This window comes from Rattus norvegicus, chromosome 3 (genome assembly GCF_036323735.1).
Source record: "Rattus norvegicus strain BN/NHsdMcwi chromosome 3, GRCr8, whole genome shotgun sequence".
NCBI lineage: Eukaryota > Metazoa > Chordata > Mammalia > Rodentia > Muridae > Rattus > Rattus norvegicus.
In genome coordinates, this window is record NC_086021.1 from 165220827 (window position 1) to 165239244 (window position 18418).

An 18418-nucleotide genomic window follows, 5' to 3' on the forward strand; every position below is an offset into this window, starting at 1 on the left:
GATCGCTGTTTCACTTCTGTGGTCATCCGTGGTGTGGGGCTGCAGCTGTGCTGAGAGAACTGCATGGCATAGGAAAGGTCAGGGGCCCAGCAGCAGTGTGGCGGGCAGGAAATGCCGTGAGTGCTGCTTCCCTGAAGATGAAGTAGCCTCATTTCTGCCAGCTCCTAAACTAGATATATTCCCTGATGGCTCAGGACTCTTACATTCCCTTTCATTATGAATCCTGGATAGTGGAAGATTGTCTCAATGTTGTCCTGTGCCTACCTAGGCCTCTCCAGCTTAGCAACCCCTAGGTCTTAGCCTTCTTGTTTTGTTTGTTTGAGACAACAGGATCTCATTATGTAGCCTGGACTATGTAGAGCAAGTTAGTCTGGAACTCACTGAGATCCTCCTGCTTCTGTTTTCTGAGTGCCTAGGTACCTTTTTTAGATTGATTTCTTTACTGTTGTGTGCATGGGTGTTTTGCCTATGTATGTGTATTTGGTATGTTGGGAGGTCAGAAGAGAGCATCAGATTTCCTGTAATTTCAGTTACTGATGGTTATGAGCCACCATGTGGGTGCTGGGAGCTGAATTCAGGTCCTCTGCAAGGGAAATGAGTGCTCTTAACCTCTGAGCATCTCTCTCGCCCTAGCCTTATTTTTTGTTTCCCTACGCTGAATATCAGAATCATCTTGCATCTTAATAGCCCATTCTAATTCACTCTTGTTGATCTGTGTGTGTGTGCGTGTGTGTGCGTGTATGTGTGCGCGTGCATAACTTACGCCATAGCACAGGTTTTAGGTGTCAGAGGAAGCCGTGTAAGAGTTGTCCCTTGTTCTAGTATGTGTGTCCTGGGGAGGCTGTGAGGCCTAGTAGTACTCGCCCTCATCCGCTGAGCCATCTTATTAGCCCTTTGTTTATTTTTGGAAAAGAATTTTTTTGTGTGGCTAAAACTGACTCAAACTTCAATCTTTTGCCTTAGTGATGCTCGTGCTAGGATTACTGAGTCTCCTGGCACTGTACAGCCCCCCTTACCGTTCACATATACCCAGCTGCTTTTATGAGTTGTGCTGTGCTGTGCTGTGCTCCCTAGGAATTTCAGTTGGTAACTGGACGTTTATTTTTTATTTTTTTATAGGAATTTCAAATAAACCAGCAAGTGCTTGCTTGCTGGTCTGACTGTCGATTTTATCCAGCCAGAGTCACTGCTGTGAACAAGGATGGTAAGGTGTTCAGTTGTGGTTGTTTCTGCTTCTGCTCTAGGGGAATTTTATAGTATGAGTACTTAATAATGTGTCAGGATTTATTACCCAGCAATATGTTTTCAGCTGGTACTAGGCATGTTTCTGTCACAAGCAAGAGATTATAAATGGAAAGAAAGCTGGATATGAGGGAGGGATTTCCTATAGGTTCACTCTCCATCAGCAAAAGAAAGAGAGAGAGAGAGAGATATTGGGAGGAAGGAGATTCATCCTTTGCTGCTAAATTTCAGTCATTATTTCTTCAACTAAGCACTGTGGATTCTGCTGAGAGATCTGTGGTTTTTTTCTCTTTAGAACTTCTTGATATTTTGGCAAAATAGATATCATTCATTGTTTATTTGTGAACAGTTTACAAATTAAACATCAACAAACATTTGAACATATGCTTTGGATACAAGGTGACTAGGGTAGAAATTGAGATGCCAAAATGGGAACCCCGTGTGTGGTTGCCTAGCAGTAGTGAACATTTGAGAAAACAGGGCAGGGAATTTGATCCAAAAAGATGCATTTTTTTGAGTACAAGGGAGTGGTGTGGGGAGTGGTTTGTATGATCAGAAGGGACTCTGGGTCCACACGATGTGTTTCCTTAGCATATTCTATAGGATGTCTGGGTGTGTGGCCCTGATCTCTGGAGTGAATGTTTTGGGCAGTCAGAGTCACGTTGTGTCAGGTCAGGGGGCTGAGGATGTAGCTGGCGATAGAACACTGGCCTAGCATGCACAGGGCCCTGACCCAATTCCAAGCACTGCAAACCAAAAGAAAACAGAAAACCAACAATGACCAACACTGCCCTTTTTGTTGTTGGTTTTGTTGTTGTTGCTGTGTTTTTGTTTTTGTTTTTGTTTTTGAGACAGAGTCTCACTATGAACCCTTGGCTGTTCTAGAACTCAAAGAGATCCTGTTTGCTTCTGCCTCCTGTGCTGGGGTTAAAGTCATGCATACCAATGCCTGGCTCACATTGGTTTTTCATTCCATGAAGTTGTTCAGCTGTTTATTCAGTACTCTGCCAAGTATTGGGATGATTGAATTTTGTCTGGGAATGGTCGACATTGTCTAAAGAGACCTCCAAAGTGACATTCCATCTTTTGAGCTAGCTAAGCAATTACTGATTTTCCAGTTCCTGTGAAGTGCGTTTGGATAGCTCCATCTTTATGTCTTATATATAATATATATTATATATTCCAAAATTACATCTCTAATTAGTAGTGTTTTTCACATATATCCTACGAACAGCTTGTTTTGGGGGAAAACAAGCTTTGAAAGTCTTTGAAATAAAACTAGTTAGGTCAAGATACATCCTGCCTCTCCAGAGTCTTGTTTCCAAGATGGTCTTTCTTCATTTACCGGCTTCTGTGGCTGAGTGTGCTTTAGGTTCATAAAGTGCCCATAGCTATAGGGCGATCAGTCAGGTATGTGCTTCCCTCCAGTAAGATTCACTGGAGATGACTCTTTTGGGGAGCATCAGCCCTTCAGCTAGGATGAAAATTTGGGGGAGTTCTGTGAGTCACTCTTGAAGTAACAGCAGCAGTTAGCAGGGGGCATCTTTTGTTCCCCTGCTGGCGAGTTCATGGAGGGCAGAACTGGAATAGATGGGGCCAGATACACAGAAGCAAGCAGGGGCAGATTGAGGAAGAGGATTTCGGGAACTTTGTAGGGAGGCAAGTGATCTCTTAGAAAAGTATAGGGGTGGCTTCGTAGAGGTCACAGAAGTCTTAGGAACTGACATTTTACATGTAGTATTTGCAGAGCCCTGAGCTTGGCATCATGACAACAACCAGAAGACTTAGAAAGGCAGAATGAAGCCAATGCACATTGGGGACAGAGGACATGGTGTAAGAGCAGGACAGATTAGACCGATCTTTATAAGGGGAGGGGTGTGGGTGTAAAATACGTTTGAAGTCATTAAGGAATAAACACCATTGGGTATATTATTGGCTGTAGTTAATTAGCAGTTTTAAACAGCTTTTAAGCTGGGGCAACTACAGTTGGGCATGGTGGCACATGCCTTGGGAGGCTAGACTAGAACTAGATGATCCCAAGTTTGCAATCAGCTTTGGGCTACATACTGAGTTGGAGGCCACTGGGCTATACAATGACACTGCCTCAGGAAAAAACACAACACAATGACTCAAACATTAATAAAGTAACTGGGGTAACTAAAGCTTTGCAAATTAAAAGGCCAAATCTTTTCTGTTGTTTGTTCATGAGCTAGGTTTTCAGGAGAGTCTTGAGGCTGTGGGCTCAAATTAGCCGCTCTAGTGATTGGTTCTATAGCTCTGACTTGATTCTGCTTGCTTTGTTTACTTAATTGAAAGACGTGGAGACTGAGTAGAGGTCTCTGCTGAGGCCTGTCTATATTGCGCTAAAAAGCCTTGGTGGTTCTTGAGACTGATTGAAGAGGGAGGGTGAGAGGATATAGAGTGGACTAAATCCTGAAGTGGGAGGCTAGCAAGGCATGCTGGAAAAGTTAAGGGAGTGAAGCCGGTGATTTCTTTCCTCTAAGCAGTGTCACTCTGCCAACTGGTTCTTAGTATTGTCTTTGAGGCTGGCAGAGTAAGGGGCGCTTGTGGGCATGGTTGCTATAGTGCTCGACTTGTCTGCTTCTGGAACCTGTAGTTTTCCTACCTCAGCCTCATCTGGGTTACAGGCATTTGCCATCTTTTCCCATCCTCTCTATGCCCCTCCATCCCTCCTCTTCACTTTGGTTTTTCAGTCCTGGGTATTAAACTCAAGGCTTGGGTCGACCAGGACAGTGCTCTACCACGGAGCTATATGCTCCAAGCTCTTGACTGTATTTCCCTTCCTATCCTGGATTTTTCTGCCTGCCTCATGTGGTTTGCTCAGTAGCCACATGGGACCTGTGAGGAGGAGGCAAAGCTCTGCTGGCTGGCTGGATGCTTTTCGATTTCCTCTGAGCGACTCTGTCTAGTCCAGGCTGCTGGGGGAAGCGGAACCCAGGGCAAAACATTCATCTTCAGCTTAACTTTCTTACTGCTCTTAGCTTCCTTGGGGGTTTCCTGAGGCAGAGCAGGCCCTGGGAACTGTAGGCAGTGAGGGAGCAGCATCTACTGTCATGGGGGGTTCTGGCATGATTAATCAACCCTAAATAACTCAAGAGCTTCTTAGGGAAATTGGTTAACACTTGTGGGGTGGGGAGAAGCGAGCGCACAAGCAAGCAGTATTTGTCTTTGGGGGGTGTGTGTGTTTGTTTGTTTAAGGTAGATTCCTGTAGCCGGGCTGGTTTTGAACATACCGTGTAGTTGAGGATCCCCTTGACTGGTGATCCTCCTGCCTCCACCTCCAGAGAGTTGGGACTATAAAATCCTTTCATCCACCTGGTTTGGTTTTGTTTTTGAATTAGGATCTGACTTCAAGCTCCTGGCTAGCCTGTTCTTACTGTGCAATCAAGGCTGGCGTTGAGCTCATAGCAGTCCTCTTGCAAGTCCAACTGCTAAGGTTACAAATTCAGACCACTGTGCCCAGTTTTTTTATTGGGTTTTGGCAGTGAAAAAAGAACCTCATTTAGTGTGAAGCAGCCATAGTTGGAAGCCATGTTACACCTCCAATTCCAGTTTATATAGAAATGAAAGATAGGATTCTGTGTTCAGAAAGTCAAGTGTGTGTGTATGTGTGTGTGTGTGTGTGTGTGTGTGTGTGTGTGTGAGAGAGAGAGAGAGAGAAAGAGAGTGTGTGTGTGTGTGTGTGTGTGTGTGTGTGTGTGTGTGTGTGTGGTGCTATTTCACTCCTCTTTGCAACTTTTTTTCCTTAAGAGAATCTGGCTAGGTTTCTGAGGCTGGCTTACATTTTTGGACTTAACTGCTCCTTCTGCCTCAGACATCCTAGGAGTTGGATCGTGTACTGCCCTGCCCAGAGCCACATGACCTTCACCACTGCTCACAAGCTTTCTCACTGAAGAAACTGCAAGTGACTAGCATTAGCAACAAGATAGGTTCCTTCCTGTTGATCTTATGTTGCCCAGACTGTCTGGAGATTTAACTGTCTAGACCAGGCTGGCTTCGAACTTGAAATAGTTCTTATGTGGGTGCTTCCTACATGCTGGGGTTAAGGGTGAGTGCACTAAGCAAGTCTTCCTCCTAATTAAATGCAGGTTTCTAGGTCACGTGTTCCCCTTTCCCCCAGTTCAATCTATTTTGGGCCTGTGCCTGGAGTTTGCCTTCACCACAGGAAATGCCATGGAAATGGTCTTCCCAGTCTCTGCAGAAGCAGTTCTTTTTTATTTCTTCTTTCTGCTGTAACTGAACCTACATTTGGAGTATGGGGAGGTTAGTACCTTGTGAATAGATTTGCAAGAAGGGAAATAAAAGGAAGACAGGCCCACTCATGCAGGATCTAACTTCCTTCTGGTCGTATTGTCTGTGGAGTGGTTAATGGTACACTTCTCTCAGTGTGACTTGTTGAGTGGTAATAATTAGAGCCACTTACTGATCTGTTTCCCTGAGACAGGCTCTAGCTAAGTAGTTTCCACACTCTGTTGCTTTTAAGACTGAGTCTTACTGTGTAGCTTGGGCTGGCCTAGAACTCATGCTTTCCTTGCTTCTGCTTCTCCATTGATAGTCTGTGCCACTATACCTGGTTGAATTTGCACATCTTATTCAGATGTCATACAAGGGGAGAAAGGATCTTACCATCAAGCTCATCCTTGTTTTGTAGGCAGGAAATGAAGCTCACAGGACAGAATTAACATGAATAAACACAAAGAACAGAGCTGAGGTTTGAGGGCTGTAAGGCTCTGGGACTCCATCTCCTGTAGTTCAAACCTGCATATCCAGAACATCCCAGCAGGGTTTCCTGAAAGGTCACAAGTTGTTCAGTATGCGTGGGTATTCACTGATTTCGGTAGGGAAGATGTCAAGTGTGCCCTTGTTTTTTTCTTTTTAAGATATGGAGTCATTGTGTAGCTCTATCTGGTCTGGAACTTCCTACGTAGATCAGGCTGATCTTGAACTCACAGAGATCCATCTACCTCTGCCTTCACCTCTACCTGGGATTAAAGGTGTGTGCTACTGTGCCTGACTTTGCTCATTCTTCTGACTCGATTGCATGATTTAGTCATCTGCACAGACCCTCTTAGGTATTTTTGTTTTTAAATAATCTTGTGGTGTCTTTCTTTTTTATTTAAGATTGATTTATTATATATAAGTGCACTGTCGCTGTCTTCAGACACACCAGAAGAGGGCATCAGATCTCATTACAGATGGCTGTGAGCCACCATGTGGTTGCTGGGATTTGAACTCAGGACCTCTGGGAGAGCAGCCAGTGCTCTTAACCACTGAGCCATCTCTCCAGCCCAATCTTAGGATGTCTTAAGCAAGTTTGTATTTTATTGTGGCTATTGTTGATTATATGCTATTCATGTGCTGTGGGTTGGTATTCCTGGTAGGTAGATGGTTGTTGGCCTTTTAGTGCCTAGTAGTATCATGGGAGTCCTGACTGGGGAACAGGCCCTAGTTGTTGGCCTATGAAGTGGTTATGGGCCACGTACTGCTCTTGATTGGGACTCACTTGAGCAGTTAGAAGTCTGAGAGGGGAGCTAGGCTTGGTGGTTCAGGCCTACAGTCCCAGCTACTCAAGAAACAGGAGGATCTTAGTTCAAGGCCAGCCTGGAAATAAGATAATGAACTCACAAGACCAGTGAAAACAAAGCAGTTTTCAACAAACAGTTTCAGAGAGCAGGACACCTATGACTGGCATGCTGATTTCATGCCAGACAGTGGTTTTCAAAGTCCTGGAATCCTAGAAATTTCTAGTCTTCTCTCCTAGACTTGGACTTGTCCCTTTCCCCAATTACTAATCTTCTAGGTTTAGGTCACAGAGCCTGTTTATAGACTGATTTGGGGCTTGGGACACATGGGCCTTTCTGATCATGGGCTCAATATTGTAGCACCAAACCTAAATTTCCAACTCTTAATTTTGAGACAGGGAGGACCTGGGGCCTCCTGCTCTTATGTAACCAGTGAGTTCTAAGCATGCCTCACACTGAAAGTGAAGGTGACAATTTATGTCTTACGTTGGGAAGCTTAGTGAGACCCGTCTTAGAGAAAAGAGAAGGCGGGATTTATCGCTCTGGTTGGATGATTTGGGAAATGTCCTATGCAGAAAGCAAGGCCAGTATTTAAAATAATAGCTCTGAAGCCTGAGGCATGGGGAGGAGGACCCTGTGGTCATCTACGTCTTCAGATGTCAGGGCTCTTTGTGGACGCTTGAGGTCATACGTGGTGGGAAAACATGTAGTTTTTGTTTTGATTGAATCTTGATATGTAGCTAGCTAGCTAGCTCTAGTTAGCCTGGGCACTAGTTATGGGGGCGGACCTTAGAGAAGAAAAGTTTGTAGAACTTCTGTAGTTGGCTCCCTACACCACTTCTGCATTCTGACTGCTTCCAAGGTTGTCTGAAATGCTGAGTTATTAGCCTCAGAGGGCAAGGCTTCCTTTGTTTGACCAGGCACTGATGGGGGTGGTGGGGCTTAAGCTAACCAAGATAGGTAGACCTTCTTCTGTGCCTGCAGAGGCTAGAGAAGGGTGTCATATCCTCTGGAGCTGGAGTTACGGGCAGTTGTGAGCTGCCTGATGGGGTATGCTGTGAACCTAACTCAGATCTTCCAAAAGAGCACTGCCTGTTCTTAACCACTGTCCAGCCCTAGGGGAAATTTTCTTTAAGTTATACATAGAAGTTTGAAAGCAGCTTTGGGCCTTCCTGCAGATGTGGGCTAGGCTGTTGGTATGCGTCTTCCCTCAGATGTATTCCTTAGGCTGTGTTTAATGTGAGCAACGGGGGTTGGCTTATAGGCCTTTGCGTGTTGGGAGGATCAGGATTTGCTGTTTAGCAATGGAGTCTCCAAATCTTTGGCCAGAGTTTGGCCAGCTGGTGTTCTGGGTCTGTGGTTTGGACTTAGGCATCAAGACTTGTGCAATGGGCAATAGGTAAAGAACTGGTCGGAGGTCAGCAGGCAGGTGTAGGTTTTAATTCTAACTCTTTTTGTTTTGTTTTTTTGAGACACATTCTTACACAATATACCAGGCTGGACTTGACAGCCTACTGAGTGCTACGATTACAGACATGAGGCATTATTCCTAACTCCCTGGTTCTGCCATCAGGAAGTTAACTTCAGAATGAACCCCAAACAGCTGAAAATGGTGGTCTGTTCATCTACTACTCTTAGAGCTTGAAACTATCTCTAAAACTAGCAGTCCCGCCTTCTTCCTGTCACTCTCACAGTCAGTTTCTTACAGTGTATCCCTGACCTATCTAGAACGCAAGGCAATCCTCCTGTTCAGCCTCCCAAGTGTAGGTACATGTCATTGTGTCTGATGACTCTTTTCTTTTTAATGTAACTGAATTTTCTTTAATGGTATAGTCCTGGGTGGTTTACCACCCAGTATTTAAGTATTTAAGATTGAAGGAGAGGGCTGGAGAGATGGCTCAGCACTTAAGAGGACTGGCTGCTTTTCCATGAGACCTGGATACTGGTTTGATTGCCAATATCTTCATAGTGGTTCACAACTGCTTGAAGTTTTAGGGTATCCAATGGCCTCTTCTGGTCTCTGTGGACATCTGATACACACTATCTGGTGCACTGATGTGCATGCAGACAAACAAACACCACACATAAACCTAAGCCGACTCAAAGGAGAACTTGGTCTTGGTGTTGTTGTCCCTCGCTTTTTACCCCTGGGAAGCCAGGGATGCCGCACTGTGCCCCGGTGCTTGAGTCATCTTTATTACTTGTCTGTTTGGTATATGTGTGTGTACATACTCCCTCCCCCACCCCACCTCCTTGCGCACCACCTTATTTCTCGAGATAATTCTTCTTACTGAACCTAGAAATTGCTGACTTGACTACAGCAGCTGGCCAGGGAGTGCCAAGGATCTTCCTGTCTCTGCCTCCTAGGTGCTGGCATTATAGGCTGCTATGGTTGGTCTTTTCTACATGAGTACTGGGGTCCTTAGCTGATCCATCCCCTAGCCCATGAGAAGTCTTCAAGACCTGAATGTTGTGTCATTGCTTGTCCACAATCCCAACGTTGGTGAGACTGAGGCAAGAGAATCACAATGAATTTGAGGTCAGCTTAACCTGTCTGGTAAATTCAAGGCCAGCTTGGGCTACAGAGTATGACCCCATCTCAAACAACAAAAAACAAAGAAAAAACGTCACCTACCCCTACACAAGAAAAACACTAAAAAACCCCCCAAAAACCAACAAACAAGCAAACAAAGAAAAAACAACCCAAAAACAGAGTTGAAGAAGAGAGATTGCTCAGTGGTTAAGGCACTGGCTATTCTTCCTCAGGTCCCAGGTTTGATTCCCAGCTCCTACATGGTGGCTCACAATTATCTGTAACTCCAGTTTCAGGAGCTCTAATGCCCTCTTCTGGCCTCTCAGACGCTGCACACACAGGACTCAGGAAGAGAAACGAAGTGTCTGCTTAGCACTCGGGAGCAGGGCCTACTGTTGCTCTTCTGGCAGATGTTACCCTTACAGAGTAGGCAGGGAAAGACTGGAGCTTAGACATTTGCTTTCATGACCCTTCAGACAAGTCATTGCTGAGCCAGTGGTGTGGAAGCCTGAAGCTAACTGCTGCTGTTTAAGTTGACCAAGCCTATCTGTGTGTTCTGATAGGTTCCTAGCAGTTTCCTTGTGTGGTGAGGACACTGGTTTGTAATTGCCAGGAGTAAATGTGCATAAGTAGCTGCCAGCAGTCTTCAGTGGTGGGTCTCAGGTTTGTGTCATCAGAACCACCTGGAGGACGTGTTAAAACACACACACACGCACCCAGCCCTCCTCATTCCGAGTCTCCAGGGCGTGGTAGTAAACTTCATTTCTCAAGAGTTGCTGATGCTGCTGGTGTGACCACTTTGAGTCTGGCTTTTGTGTACTGTGTGCTGTGTGAGGAAGACGTTGACTCATGAGCCTTTCTCCTAAGAGATCTAAGTGTGAGTTTCTGCAGGTGGCACATGAGAATTTCAAAAGGTCAGAGCAGGGGGAACTGGCCTCTCTCTGGGAAACAGGAAGCTTTTACTGAACTGTTACTTGGTCTCAGTCGTGTGAGCTGGCTGCCTGAGGCTCACTAGGTAGAAAGATACTTCTGTTACAGTGTGGAGATGGGTGTGGTGGTCTATGCTTGTGGTCCCCACACTCAAGAGGTTGAGGTTGGATGGTAGCTCGGAGATCAAGTCAACCCTTGCTACAGCCTGTAGCAGGCTGGCTTGAGTTACATGATGAGACCCTGTCTCCAAAACAAACACTTTGTGAATTGCCAAGAGCCAGCCTCACTGCTATCTTCAACCACAGAATCTCAAAAACAACAGCAACAGAAAGACAAATGGAAAAGTTACCGGTGCCTCAGTGGTAAGTAGTGAGTCTCTGAGCTGGTGAGCATTTGATGGAGAGGTAGGCTTGGAAAATAAGTGAGTGCTGATTAGATTGAGCTTTGAGTACAGACGCAGGTGTTTGGACTTTACCTAGTGACCAGGCCCTGTTGAGGACTGGAGGAGAGTGGGGTAGGAAGGGAATGTGCAGTGAAGAGGTAAGAACGGGCATGGTGGTTTGTGGGGGGCTGAAGCAGAAAAATTGAGCCCAGGATACGGGTTTAGCTTGACAGCATAGCTGGGTCCTATTCCTTAGGGGGAAGCAGAGAGGTGGCAGGGAGTGCTTTATCCCCTATTACTGTCTTTTTCTTGTGCCTCTTAGGGGTTTTACCTGAACTGTGTGCACCACTAATGATCTATTGGCAGGCCACTGGCCAAGAGTGATTGTTTCTTACTTTAAATCCCCAAGACAAACGGGGGAGGCAGGCCATGGGTTAGTTCTAAGATGTACAAATTAAAAAACTTTGGTTTTGATGCAGCCGGTGAGGATTTATGTAGTTGGCTATTTCTCTCCTTTGGGAAGGTAAGATTTGAGGGGCTGGGGTGCAGCTCAGTGGTAGAGATGGCTTTAGCATGTTCCAGGCTGGTCTTCAGCACCAAGAAATCCAAGCACACTCTGCTGCTTATACAGGTTTCTAGCTTTGATTTTTTTTCCACAGGATTCCTATTGAACAACTGCCAGACAACATTTACCCTTTTGGCCAAGATAGGTTCTCATATTTTGAGGTTCACAAACCTCTTTAAAAAACATAACTGCCCTTCAAGACAGAAAAAATTGTAAATATCACGCACTAAGGAGCTAGTCTGCATTTTTCTCAGTTCTTATTTTTTTTTACAGTTTTTGTTTTGCTCAAATTCAGTGCACATGTTTCATTCTTTAATGAAACAGAATAGAATTTTTAAAAGTGAATTCTGAATTCTATAGATAAAAAGCAAACCAGTCTTGACCAATAAATGAAGGGAGCTAAATTTGCCTTTGTGTGTGTGCTAGGCATTGAACTTGGGGTCTTGTGCATGCTAAAAGTCCTTTATCACTGTGCTGAATCTGCCCTCAATGTGATTCTTAAACTTTTAAAAAACCACAGGTACATTTATTACGTTTGGAGCACCTTTGTGTATATTCTGTAAAAGTTGCTGCTTTCATGAAACAGCAAGTTAAAATCATGATATCTTCTTGAATTTTAGGTACTTACACTGTGAAATTTTATGATGGAGTAGTTCAAACTGTCAAACATATTCATGTCAAAGCTTTTTCCAAAGATCAGGTGAGAAATGTGGTTTTGTGCTTTTGTGTTCTGAACTATGCTAACATTGTACTTTGTTTCTCCAATAAAGACATTACATGTGCTTCTGACGACAAGTCTTTATTTCCTCCTTCTGACAGTCTCACCAGAAAGTTCTCAGAAGTTGTAAATACCTGTGTTTCTTTGTCCATTCCCCTTTCACAGATTCTCTTCTTTCAAAATGCTGAGTATAGCCCCATTGTTTGATTTCTGTTTTTCTTATTTCTTCTCAAGTGTCTTGAATGCTGTCCCTTTTCCCTTCTTCCTGCACCTTCACCCAACACAAGGGGCTCGTTGAGAACTAGAGCATTCTCTCCTTGTCTGCCTGTGTTTTGACTGACTCAGGACCCTGGCTTGGGGCTTACAGCTTGTCTGTCTGTGAGCTTACCTGTGCTTATTTTGCAGTCCAGTGTCCTGATGACCCATTCACCCTGCCTGAGCATAAGCCCAAGTTCTGTTCCTGGAAACATGGCCCCAGCTCTGAGTCCTCTGAAATACTTTCTTTATGATTTCCTCCTTTAGTCTCTTGCCTCCTCATATTTTAATCCAACAAAGTCTGTGTACTGAGTGTCTTTTGGGCTCTTTTAAATTCTGGTAGTTACTAATGGTTCAGCTCAAGCAGGGTGGTCAGAAGTTTTAGTTCTGAGACATCTTCCCTTAGTGGTCCCCCCTTAGGGAGGAAGTTGACCAGATTGGGGTACTCTGACTGTTGGGTCTTTTCAAGTGCTTTACTTGGTGCAGATTATACCAGGTTCTGTAGAAACATCAGGGCAGGAGAACTTTCCAGGAGCCTCAGGAATGTTTTTGCTTTTACTGGCTTTTCTCTAGAAAACATTGAGAAAACAGTAAAACTTTGCCAAGATGACTGATGCTTTCTTTTCTCTTTACCTGTGTCCTGCGCACCTGAGAAACTTCACCTGTGAGCTGTTTCTTTTCTTTTCTTTTTTCTTTTTTTCGGAGCTGGGGACCGAAACCAGGGCCTTGTGCTTGCTAGGCAAGCGCTCTACCACTGAGCTAAATCCCCAACCCCTCTGTGAGCTGTTTTCAAAAGTGAAGTTTTTGTTAACTTTTGTGAAATGAGTTGATACCCATGAAAGAACTGAAATATGAAGTAGATGAAATTGGTAAATCTGGCAGGTCCCAAGACTCCTCAGATAGCAAAACTCCAACTTTTAAAATAAAGTATATTTTTAGACAGAGTCTCACTCTGGTTTAGGCTAGTCTCTAACTCATAGTGATCTCCTGCTTCACCTCTCAAGTGCTGGGACTATAGGTGTGAGCCATGAACCCCATCAAGTTTAACTGTTTACTCAGTAAATTGAATATGGGCCTGGGGTTGGGAGCTTACCAAAGGAAGATTTATGGGCAATTAATTCCCTTCCCGGTTCCCAGCTGCCTCTGAGTGTCCCATCTTACCTCATTCCCAGAAGACCACCAAGACAGAATGACAGTACTCAGATGCACATGCGCATAAGCATACACATGCACACACATCTTGACCTGCCAGGAGGGCATAGTCTTTTGACTCGAGATGACTGTCTAAGAGTTTTTCATACCGTATTGGAACAGGCCAACTTTGACCCTAGAACCATGTTACTCTAAAGGTTTGGTGATCTACACTTGAGTTACATTTAATTTTCTGAGCTTATAAAAAGAATGATTGCTTCTTTTAGAAGATTTGGAAAATAAGCAGAAAGAAAGCAAAACAGCCCCCTTCAGACAAAGGGTTCCTGCTTGTTTGTGTTTGCCACTTTGTGTCTGTCTTACTGTTTTTTTGTTGTTTGTTAAACTTGTGTGTGTGTTATTCCCAAAATTGGAGTCAAGTGCATGCTACTGTGTATAGCATGTTCTTTTGTCTTAACAATGTAACCTCTCTCCTGAGGTTACAGCTTTCCGTAGCTCAGCACTGTTCTGTAGTTCGCCTGTACTTCATGGGGCTGGCTTCCAAGTGCAAACCAGGCTGTGACGTCTGATTATTCTATAAGCAAACTCCATTTCTGGGAGTCGATTTTAGGTCAGAAGTAGAAACTTTCAAGTCTTTTGATCTGAACTGACATCACCCCCATCCAGAAGGGAATGCAACTGCCCATTTGTCTTGACCTTTTTAGAATAATATTGGGAGTTTAAAAAAAACTCACTGTTTTCCCTGTGGGACAAATTTTGCTTTGACTGCTGAACAGTTAAACCTTCCTTTCCTGCTTCCAGGAAAATCAGTGGGCTTAGGTGTATGTGCAGGATCTCACAGGAGCATACTGTGGGTAGAGCCCTGTTCTCTGGGAATTTTGGAGAAGTCATTTATAAATAAACTTAATTGTAGTCTTAGAAATTCTAACTTTCAAAATTGGCTTTATTAGGAGACAGTTACACTAGGACACAAGATTTCAGGATGAATTTTAAAGTCAATTTAGTAACAGATTAGAAGCCATACTGCTTTTCAATGGAGAAAACACCCACAGCTCAGGAACCCAATAGGTGGCTGACTGGAGTGAGTACCACAGCTGTTGCTAGGGGAGGAAGCTGAGACTGTTGGTCTGGCTTGGGCATTCTGAACAGTGTTTCTGTTAAGCTTCCGGTTACTAGTTTGGTTTTCTTCTGTATAAAACTGGGCATCAGTGTACACTGTATCTCTGCAAATCCCTGGATAAGGTTAAAATAGTTGTTAGAGATGCTGCTTCCAGTCACAGGTCCTTCTAGTTGGCATCCCTAACTAGTCTCATGTGGCTCATCCTAGTAAGGGAGACTGCAGAGTTGCACAGGGATTGAGAGTGGCGGTTGTATTTAAATGCAGAGTTGGTTCTCAGAGCTCAGGTACTCTCCTGGTACTGTGCATCATGTGACCTGGCCTATGTCCTCTTAGTGTCTTCGTTGTCTCCGTAAGTGTGCAAGCAACCTCCTGATTGTGTATTTGCAAGTAATCACAAAGTGTTTCATCGCTATTTTGCTCATTTTAGAATATTGTGGGTAATGCTAGGCCTAAAGAAACAGATCACAAAAGTCTTTCATCGTCTCCTGAGAAACGAGAGAAGTTTAAAGAACAGAGAAAAGCCACGGTCAATGTGAAGAAAAACCAAGTGGAAAAAGCCTTAAAGACAGAAAAGCGGCCCAAACCGCCCGACAAAGAGGGAAAGCTGACCTGCCCAGAAAAGGGCAGAGTGTCAGAGAAAAGCCTTCCCAAGAACGAGAAGGAAGATAAGGAAAACATTTCTGAGAACGAGCGGGAGTATTCTGGGGATGCCCAGGTGGACAAGAAGCCCGAGAAAGACCTTGTGAAGAGTCCACAAGAGACCCTGAAGGAGCCAAAAAGAAAACGAGGCAGACCCCCTTCCATAACTCCTACTGGTGAGTCTCCCAAGCGGGCTCTGCAGTGCGTGATGGCCGTGTTCTTCTGTGGCCTCTGTGGTTCTTTACTCCTTCTGTACTTGAGTCCTTCGTGTTTGTGACTGGTTTGTGACCTGAAAACAAGCCGTGCCTGTGGAGCTGAATTTCAGTGAGGTGTGTGTCCAGGTCGATGTGTTGGGGAGTGTGGCCATGACTGAACTGAGCTGGGGTGGAAACATGAAGCCTCCGTGGAAGAGCTGAGGGAGCTAAGGCCTTCTGGAGCCTGCTCACAGGCCCTCAGTCTGAGGAGATAACATGCTAATGGGCAGACATGAAACAGGAGAGGAGAAGACAGGAAGCTGAGGGCACAGGTACGACAGGTACAGCATGGTAGGGCACACGCTGATCCTGTGTAAGGCCCTGGGTTCAGGCCTTAGCACCGAAACACACACATGTAAACATTAAGCCTTTGAGGGAGGCAGAGTAAAACAAAACAAAGCTTAGAGCTAGGGAGGCAAAGGCAAATTATGAGCTTTAGTGGGTATTGCAGCTCACACCTGTGACACTAACGCTTGGGAAGCAGAACCAGGAGGAACATTAGTTCAAGACTAGCCCGGCCTTCATAATGCCGTCTCAAAAAGGCATTGAGCTTTTAAAAGGTGTTTATTGAAACTGAAATTTCAGTCTAAATAAAAAAGATAATTTGGTTAATTAAACTGGTAAGAGTTAAGGGTACAGTGTAGCTGTAGGAGATAATATCCAATTATTTCAGGGAAGTCTAAAACTCTGAGGTAGGAGATCACAATGAATTCAAGGCTAGCCTGGGCTACAGAGTGAATGCCAGGTCAGCCAGTACTAGAATGAAACATTGCCTCAAAAGCCAAAAAGAAAGTGTAAGTTTGCAGTTCCTCTAGAATAACCAAGAGTAAAGCATGTTTGGTTTCTTGGTAAGCTGAGCGTGCACTTGAGATGATTGGGTAGCTTGAGGAGCACCCATGCCCCAGCAGACGGAGCTACCTATAGCTGAGAGCACTGTGGTGTCCCTGCATGGACATTCTAAACTATGAGCCTCTTCCAGTTTCAAGCAGCGGCTGTAATTTGTTTGTTGTTGTTGTTAATTGGGAGCTGAGCTCATAACCTTGCACAGGGTAAGCAAACACTTTACCAGTTAGCACTTCTCTAGCTCACAATCTTTTTTTTTTTTTATGCAAGTTTAAACAGTTTCAGTAGATAATTTTAAATGTAGAATTTGATATATAGAATATATTTTGTGAAAACTAGAATAAGATCTAATTCATTGATCCCTAGTGGGAAAGTTTGTGTTGTTACATTATTCAGACAAGTGAATGTAGTAGTCCTCATGAGTATCTTAAAGCTGAGCTCTAATTTTATAGGAAACCAGATAATAGTCTGCTTTGTCTTCAGATGAGATATGTGCTTCCCCGCTAAACAAATAAACAAACAAAACAACAGAAAAGACCAGGTAAAGAGCTTTTTGTACATTCCTTATAACCTGATTTTTGGCTATCCAGAACCCACATAAGGGCCAGATAATATAGTACCTGTCTGCAATCCTAGATTACCCATTCTGGAAGATTCTTCCGGAAGCTTGTGGGCCAGCCATCTTGCCATATACAACATGGATGACAAGATACTCTGCCTTAAGGTATAAGGCAAGGAACTGCAGCCTGAATTGTCATTTGACTGTGACAGCTGGTCTGTGATATGTAGGCATTTGCATTCAATCATCCACATACACTCATGCACAGGAAAACATCTCTCTCTCTCTCTCTCTCTCTCTCTCTCTCTCTCTCTCTCACACACACACACACACACACACACATACACAATGCACACGCACAAGAAAACATGTATTTCACAGGCACACACATACACAAATAAAGTAAAAGACCCTCAAACCCCCCTTGGTTTTTTAATACAGGGTTTCTCTGTGTAGTTCTTGCTGTCCTAGAACTCACTCTGTCACTCTGTAGACCAATCTGGCCTCGAACTTAAGGATCCTCCTACTTTTACCTCAAGTGTTAGAATTTAGAATTAAAGGTCTGTACCACCATACCCGTCTCTCCTCTTTTGTTTTTCTTTTGTTAATTGGCAGTGCTAGTCAAACCCAGGTCCTTCTGTATGATAAGCAAGTGCTGTCTGTGCCTGCCGCTGAGCCACCCACAGCTCTCTCCTAGCCTATATTCTTTAAATTGACTACATGTTGAAATATTTTTAAATGGATTGGTTTAAATAAAATATATTCTTAAACTTTATTTTTTAAAATTTCTTAATATGATTGCTTAAAAATTTAGTTACATGTGGCTTACATCGATGCTTTCATTGCATTTCTGTCGGGCAGTGTTATCCTTCAATTTAGTTGCTGTCTAAAAAAAAGAAAGGAAGGGCAGTAGGAAGGGAAGGAGGTCGGGAGGTCATCGTTGCTGTCTTGATTGGTTTGTGAGAAAGAATTAAACATTAATACCCAAGGCCTGCATGACCCCTGATGAACTGCTCTGCATTGAGAGTGGTACTAGCTGTACAGTATGCTGAGGGGAAATGAGAAAATACCCTGTGTCTTCCAGACAAAAAAAAAAATGGAGAAAGAATTGGGCCAGTCTGAGGCTTTAAACATCCCGGTAGTGTACCATGTTCAGTCGGGAGTGAGTGTGAGGCAGGTTCTCCTGCTGTAATTGAACCCAGAGTTTGTTTGCACCAGACTAATGCATTATGACCACTCTATATCTAGAGCAGGCATTCTTTTGAAAGTTGGAAAAAGGCAGTTGTGCAGGAAGAAAAAAGATGGAAAACGTGAACTGGTAGAAGTCAGACTTGTCTGCAGCTCAATTTAGCTTTTCCTGCTGTAGCCTGGAGCCTTCGGAGTGTGGACTGAGGTATCTGTTTTCCAGGTGACAGACTCTTCCATGGAGCCATCCACCCGCAGCTTCACACCTTCCTGCGTTCATTTATTGCTTTTGTAAGGATGTGATTTCGTACCAGATAGATGCATTCAATAGAGAGGGAAGTTTCCTGTTAACTGGTCTTGGGCATCAAGGCCAGGCTGAGCTGTGCTTTCCTGCCTCCTGTCAGCACCGTGTGGGGATCTGGGGAGAGTTAGGGAACTACACAGGTTCTCTATATATAGTACAAGGAAAAGAAGGCTTGTATGATGCTGCATACAGAGTTC

The 18418-nt window shown here is 44.2% G+C and overlaps 1 protein-coding gene across 10 annotated transcripts in view; it reads left to right on the forward strand.

The window, feature by feature from the left end:
- The window catches only part of Phf20 (PHD finger protein 20), a 108940-nt gene that overhangs the window by 50490 nt on the left and 40032 nt on the right, over positions 1 to 18418 (forward strand). For 5 of the 10 annotated variants that reach the window (NM_001107795.1, XM_006235404.5, XM_008762342.4 and 2 more), the window contains 3 exons: positions 1120 to 1204; positions 11816 to 11895; positions 14865 to 15252. The exons of 1 other annotated variant lie outside the window; for it this stretch is intronic. In NM_001107795.1, coding sequence (NP_001101265.1) covers positions 1120 to 1204; positions 11816 to 11895; positions 14865 to 15252 — 553 coding nt within the window. Of the gene's footprint in view, positions 1 to 1119; positions 1205 to 11815; positions 11896 to 14864; positions 15253 to 18418 lie in introns of those variants that run through there. 4 more of the 10 variants (XM_039105083.2, XM_039105084.2, XM_017591785.3 and 1 more) reach the window with 4 other exon arrangements.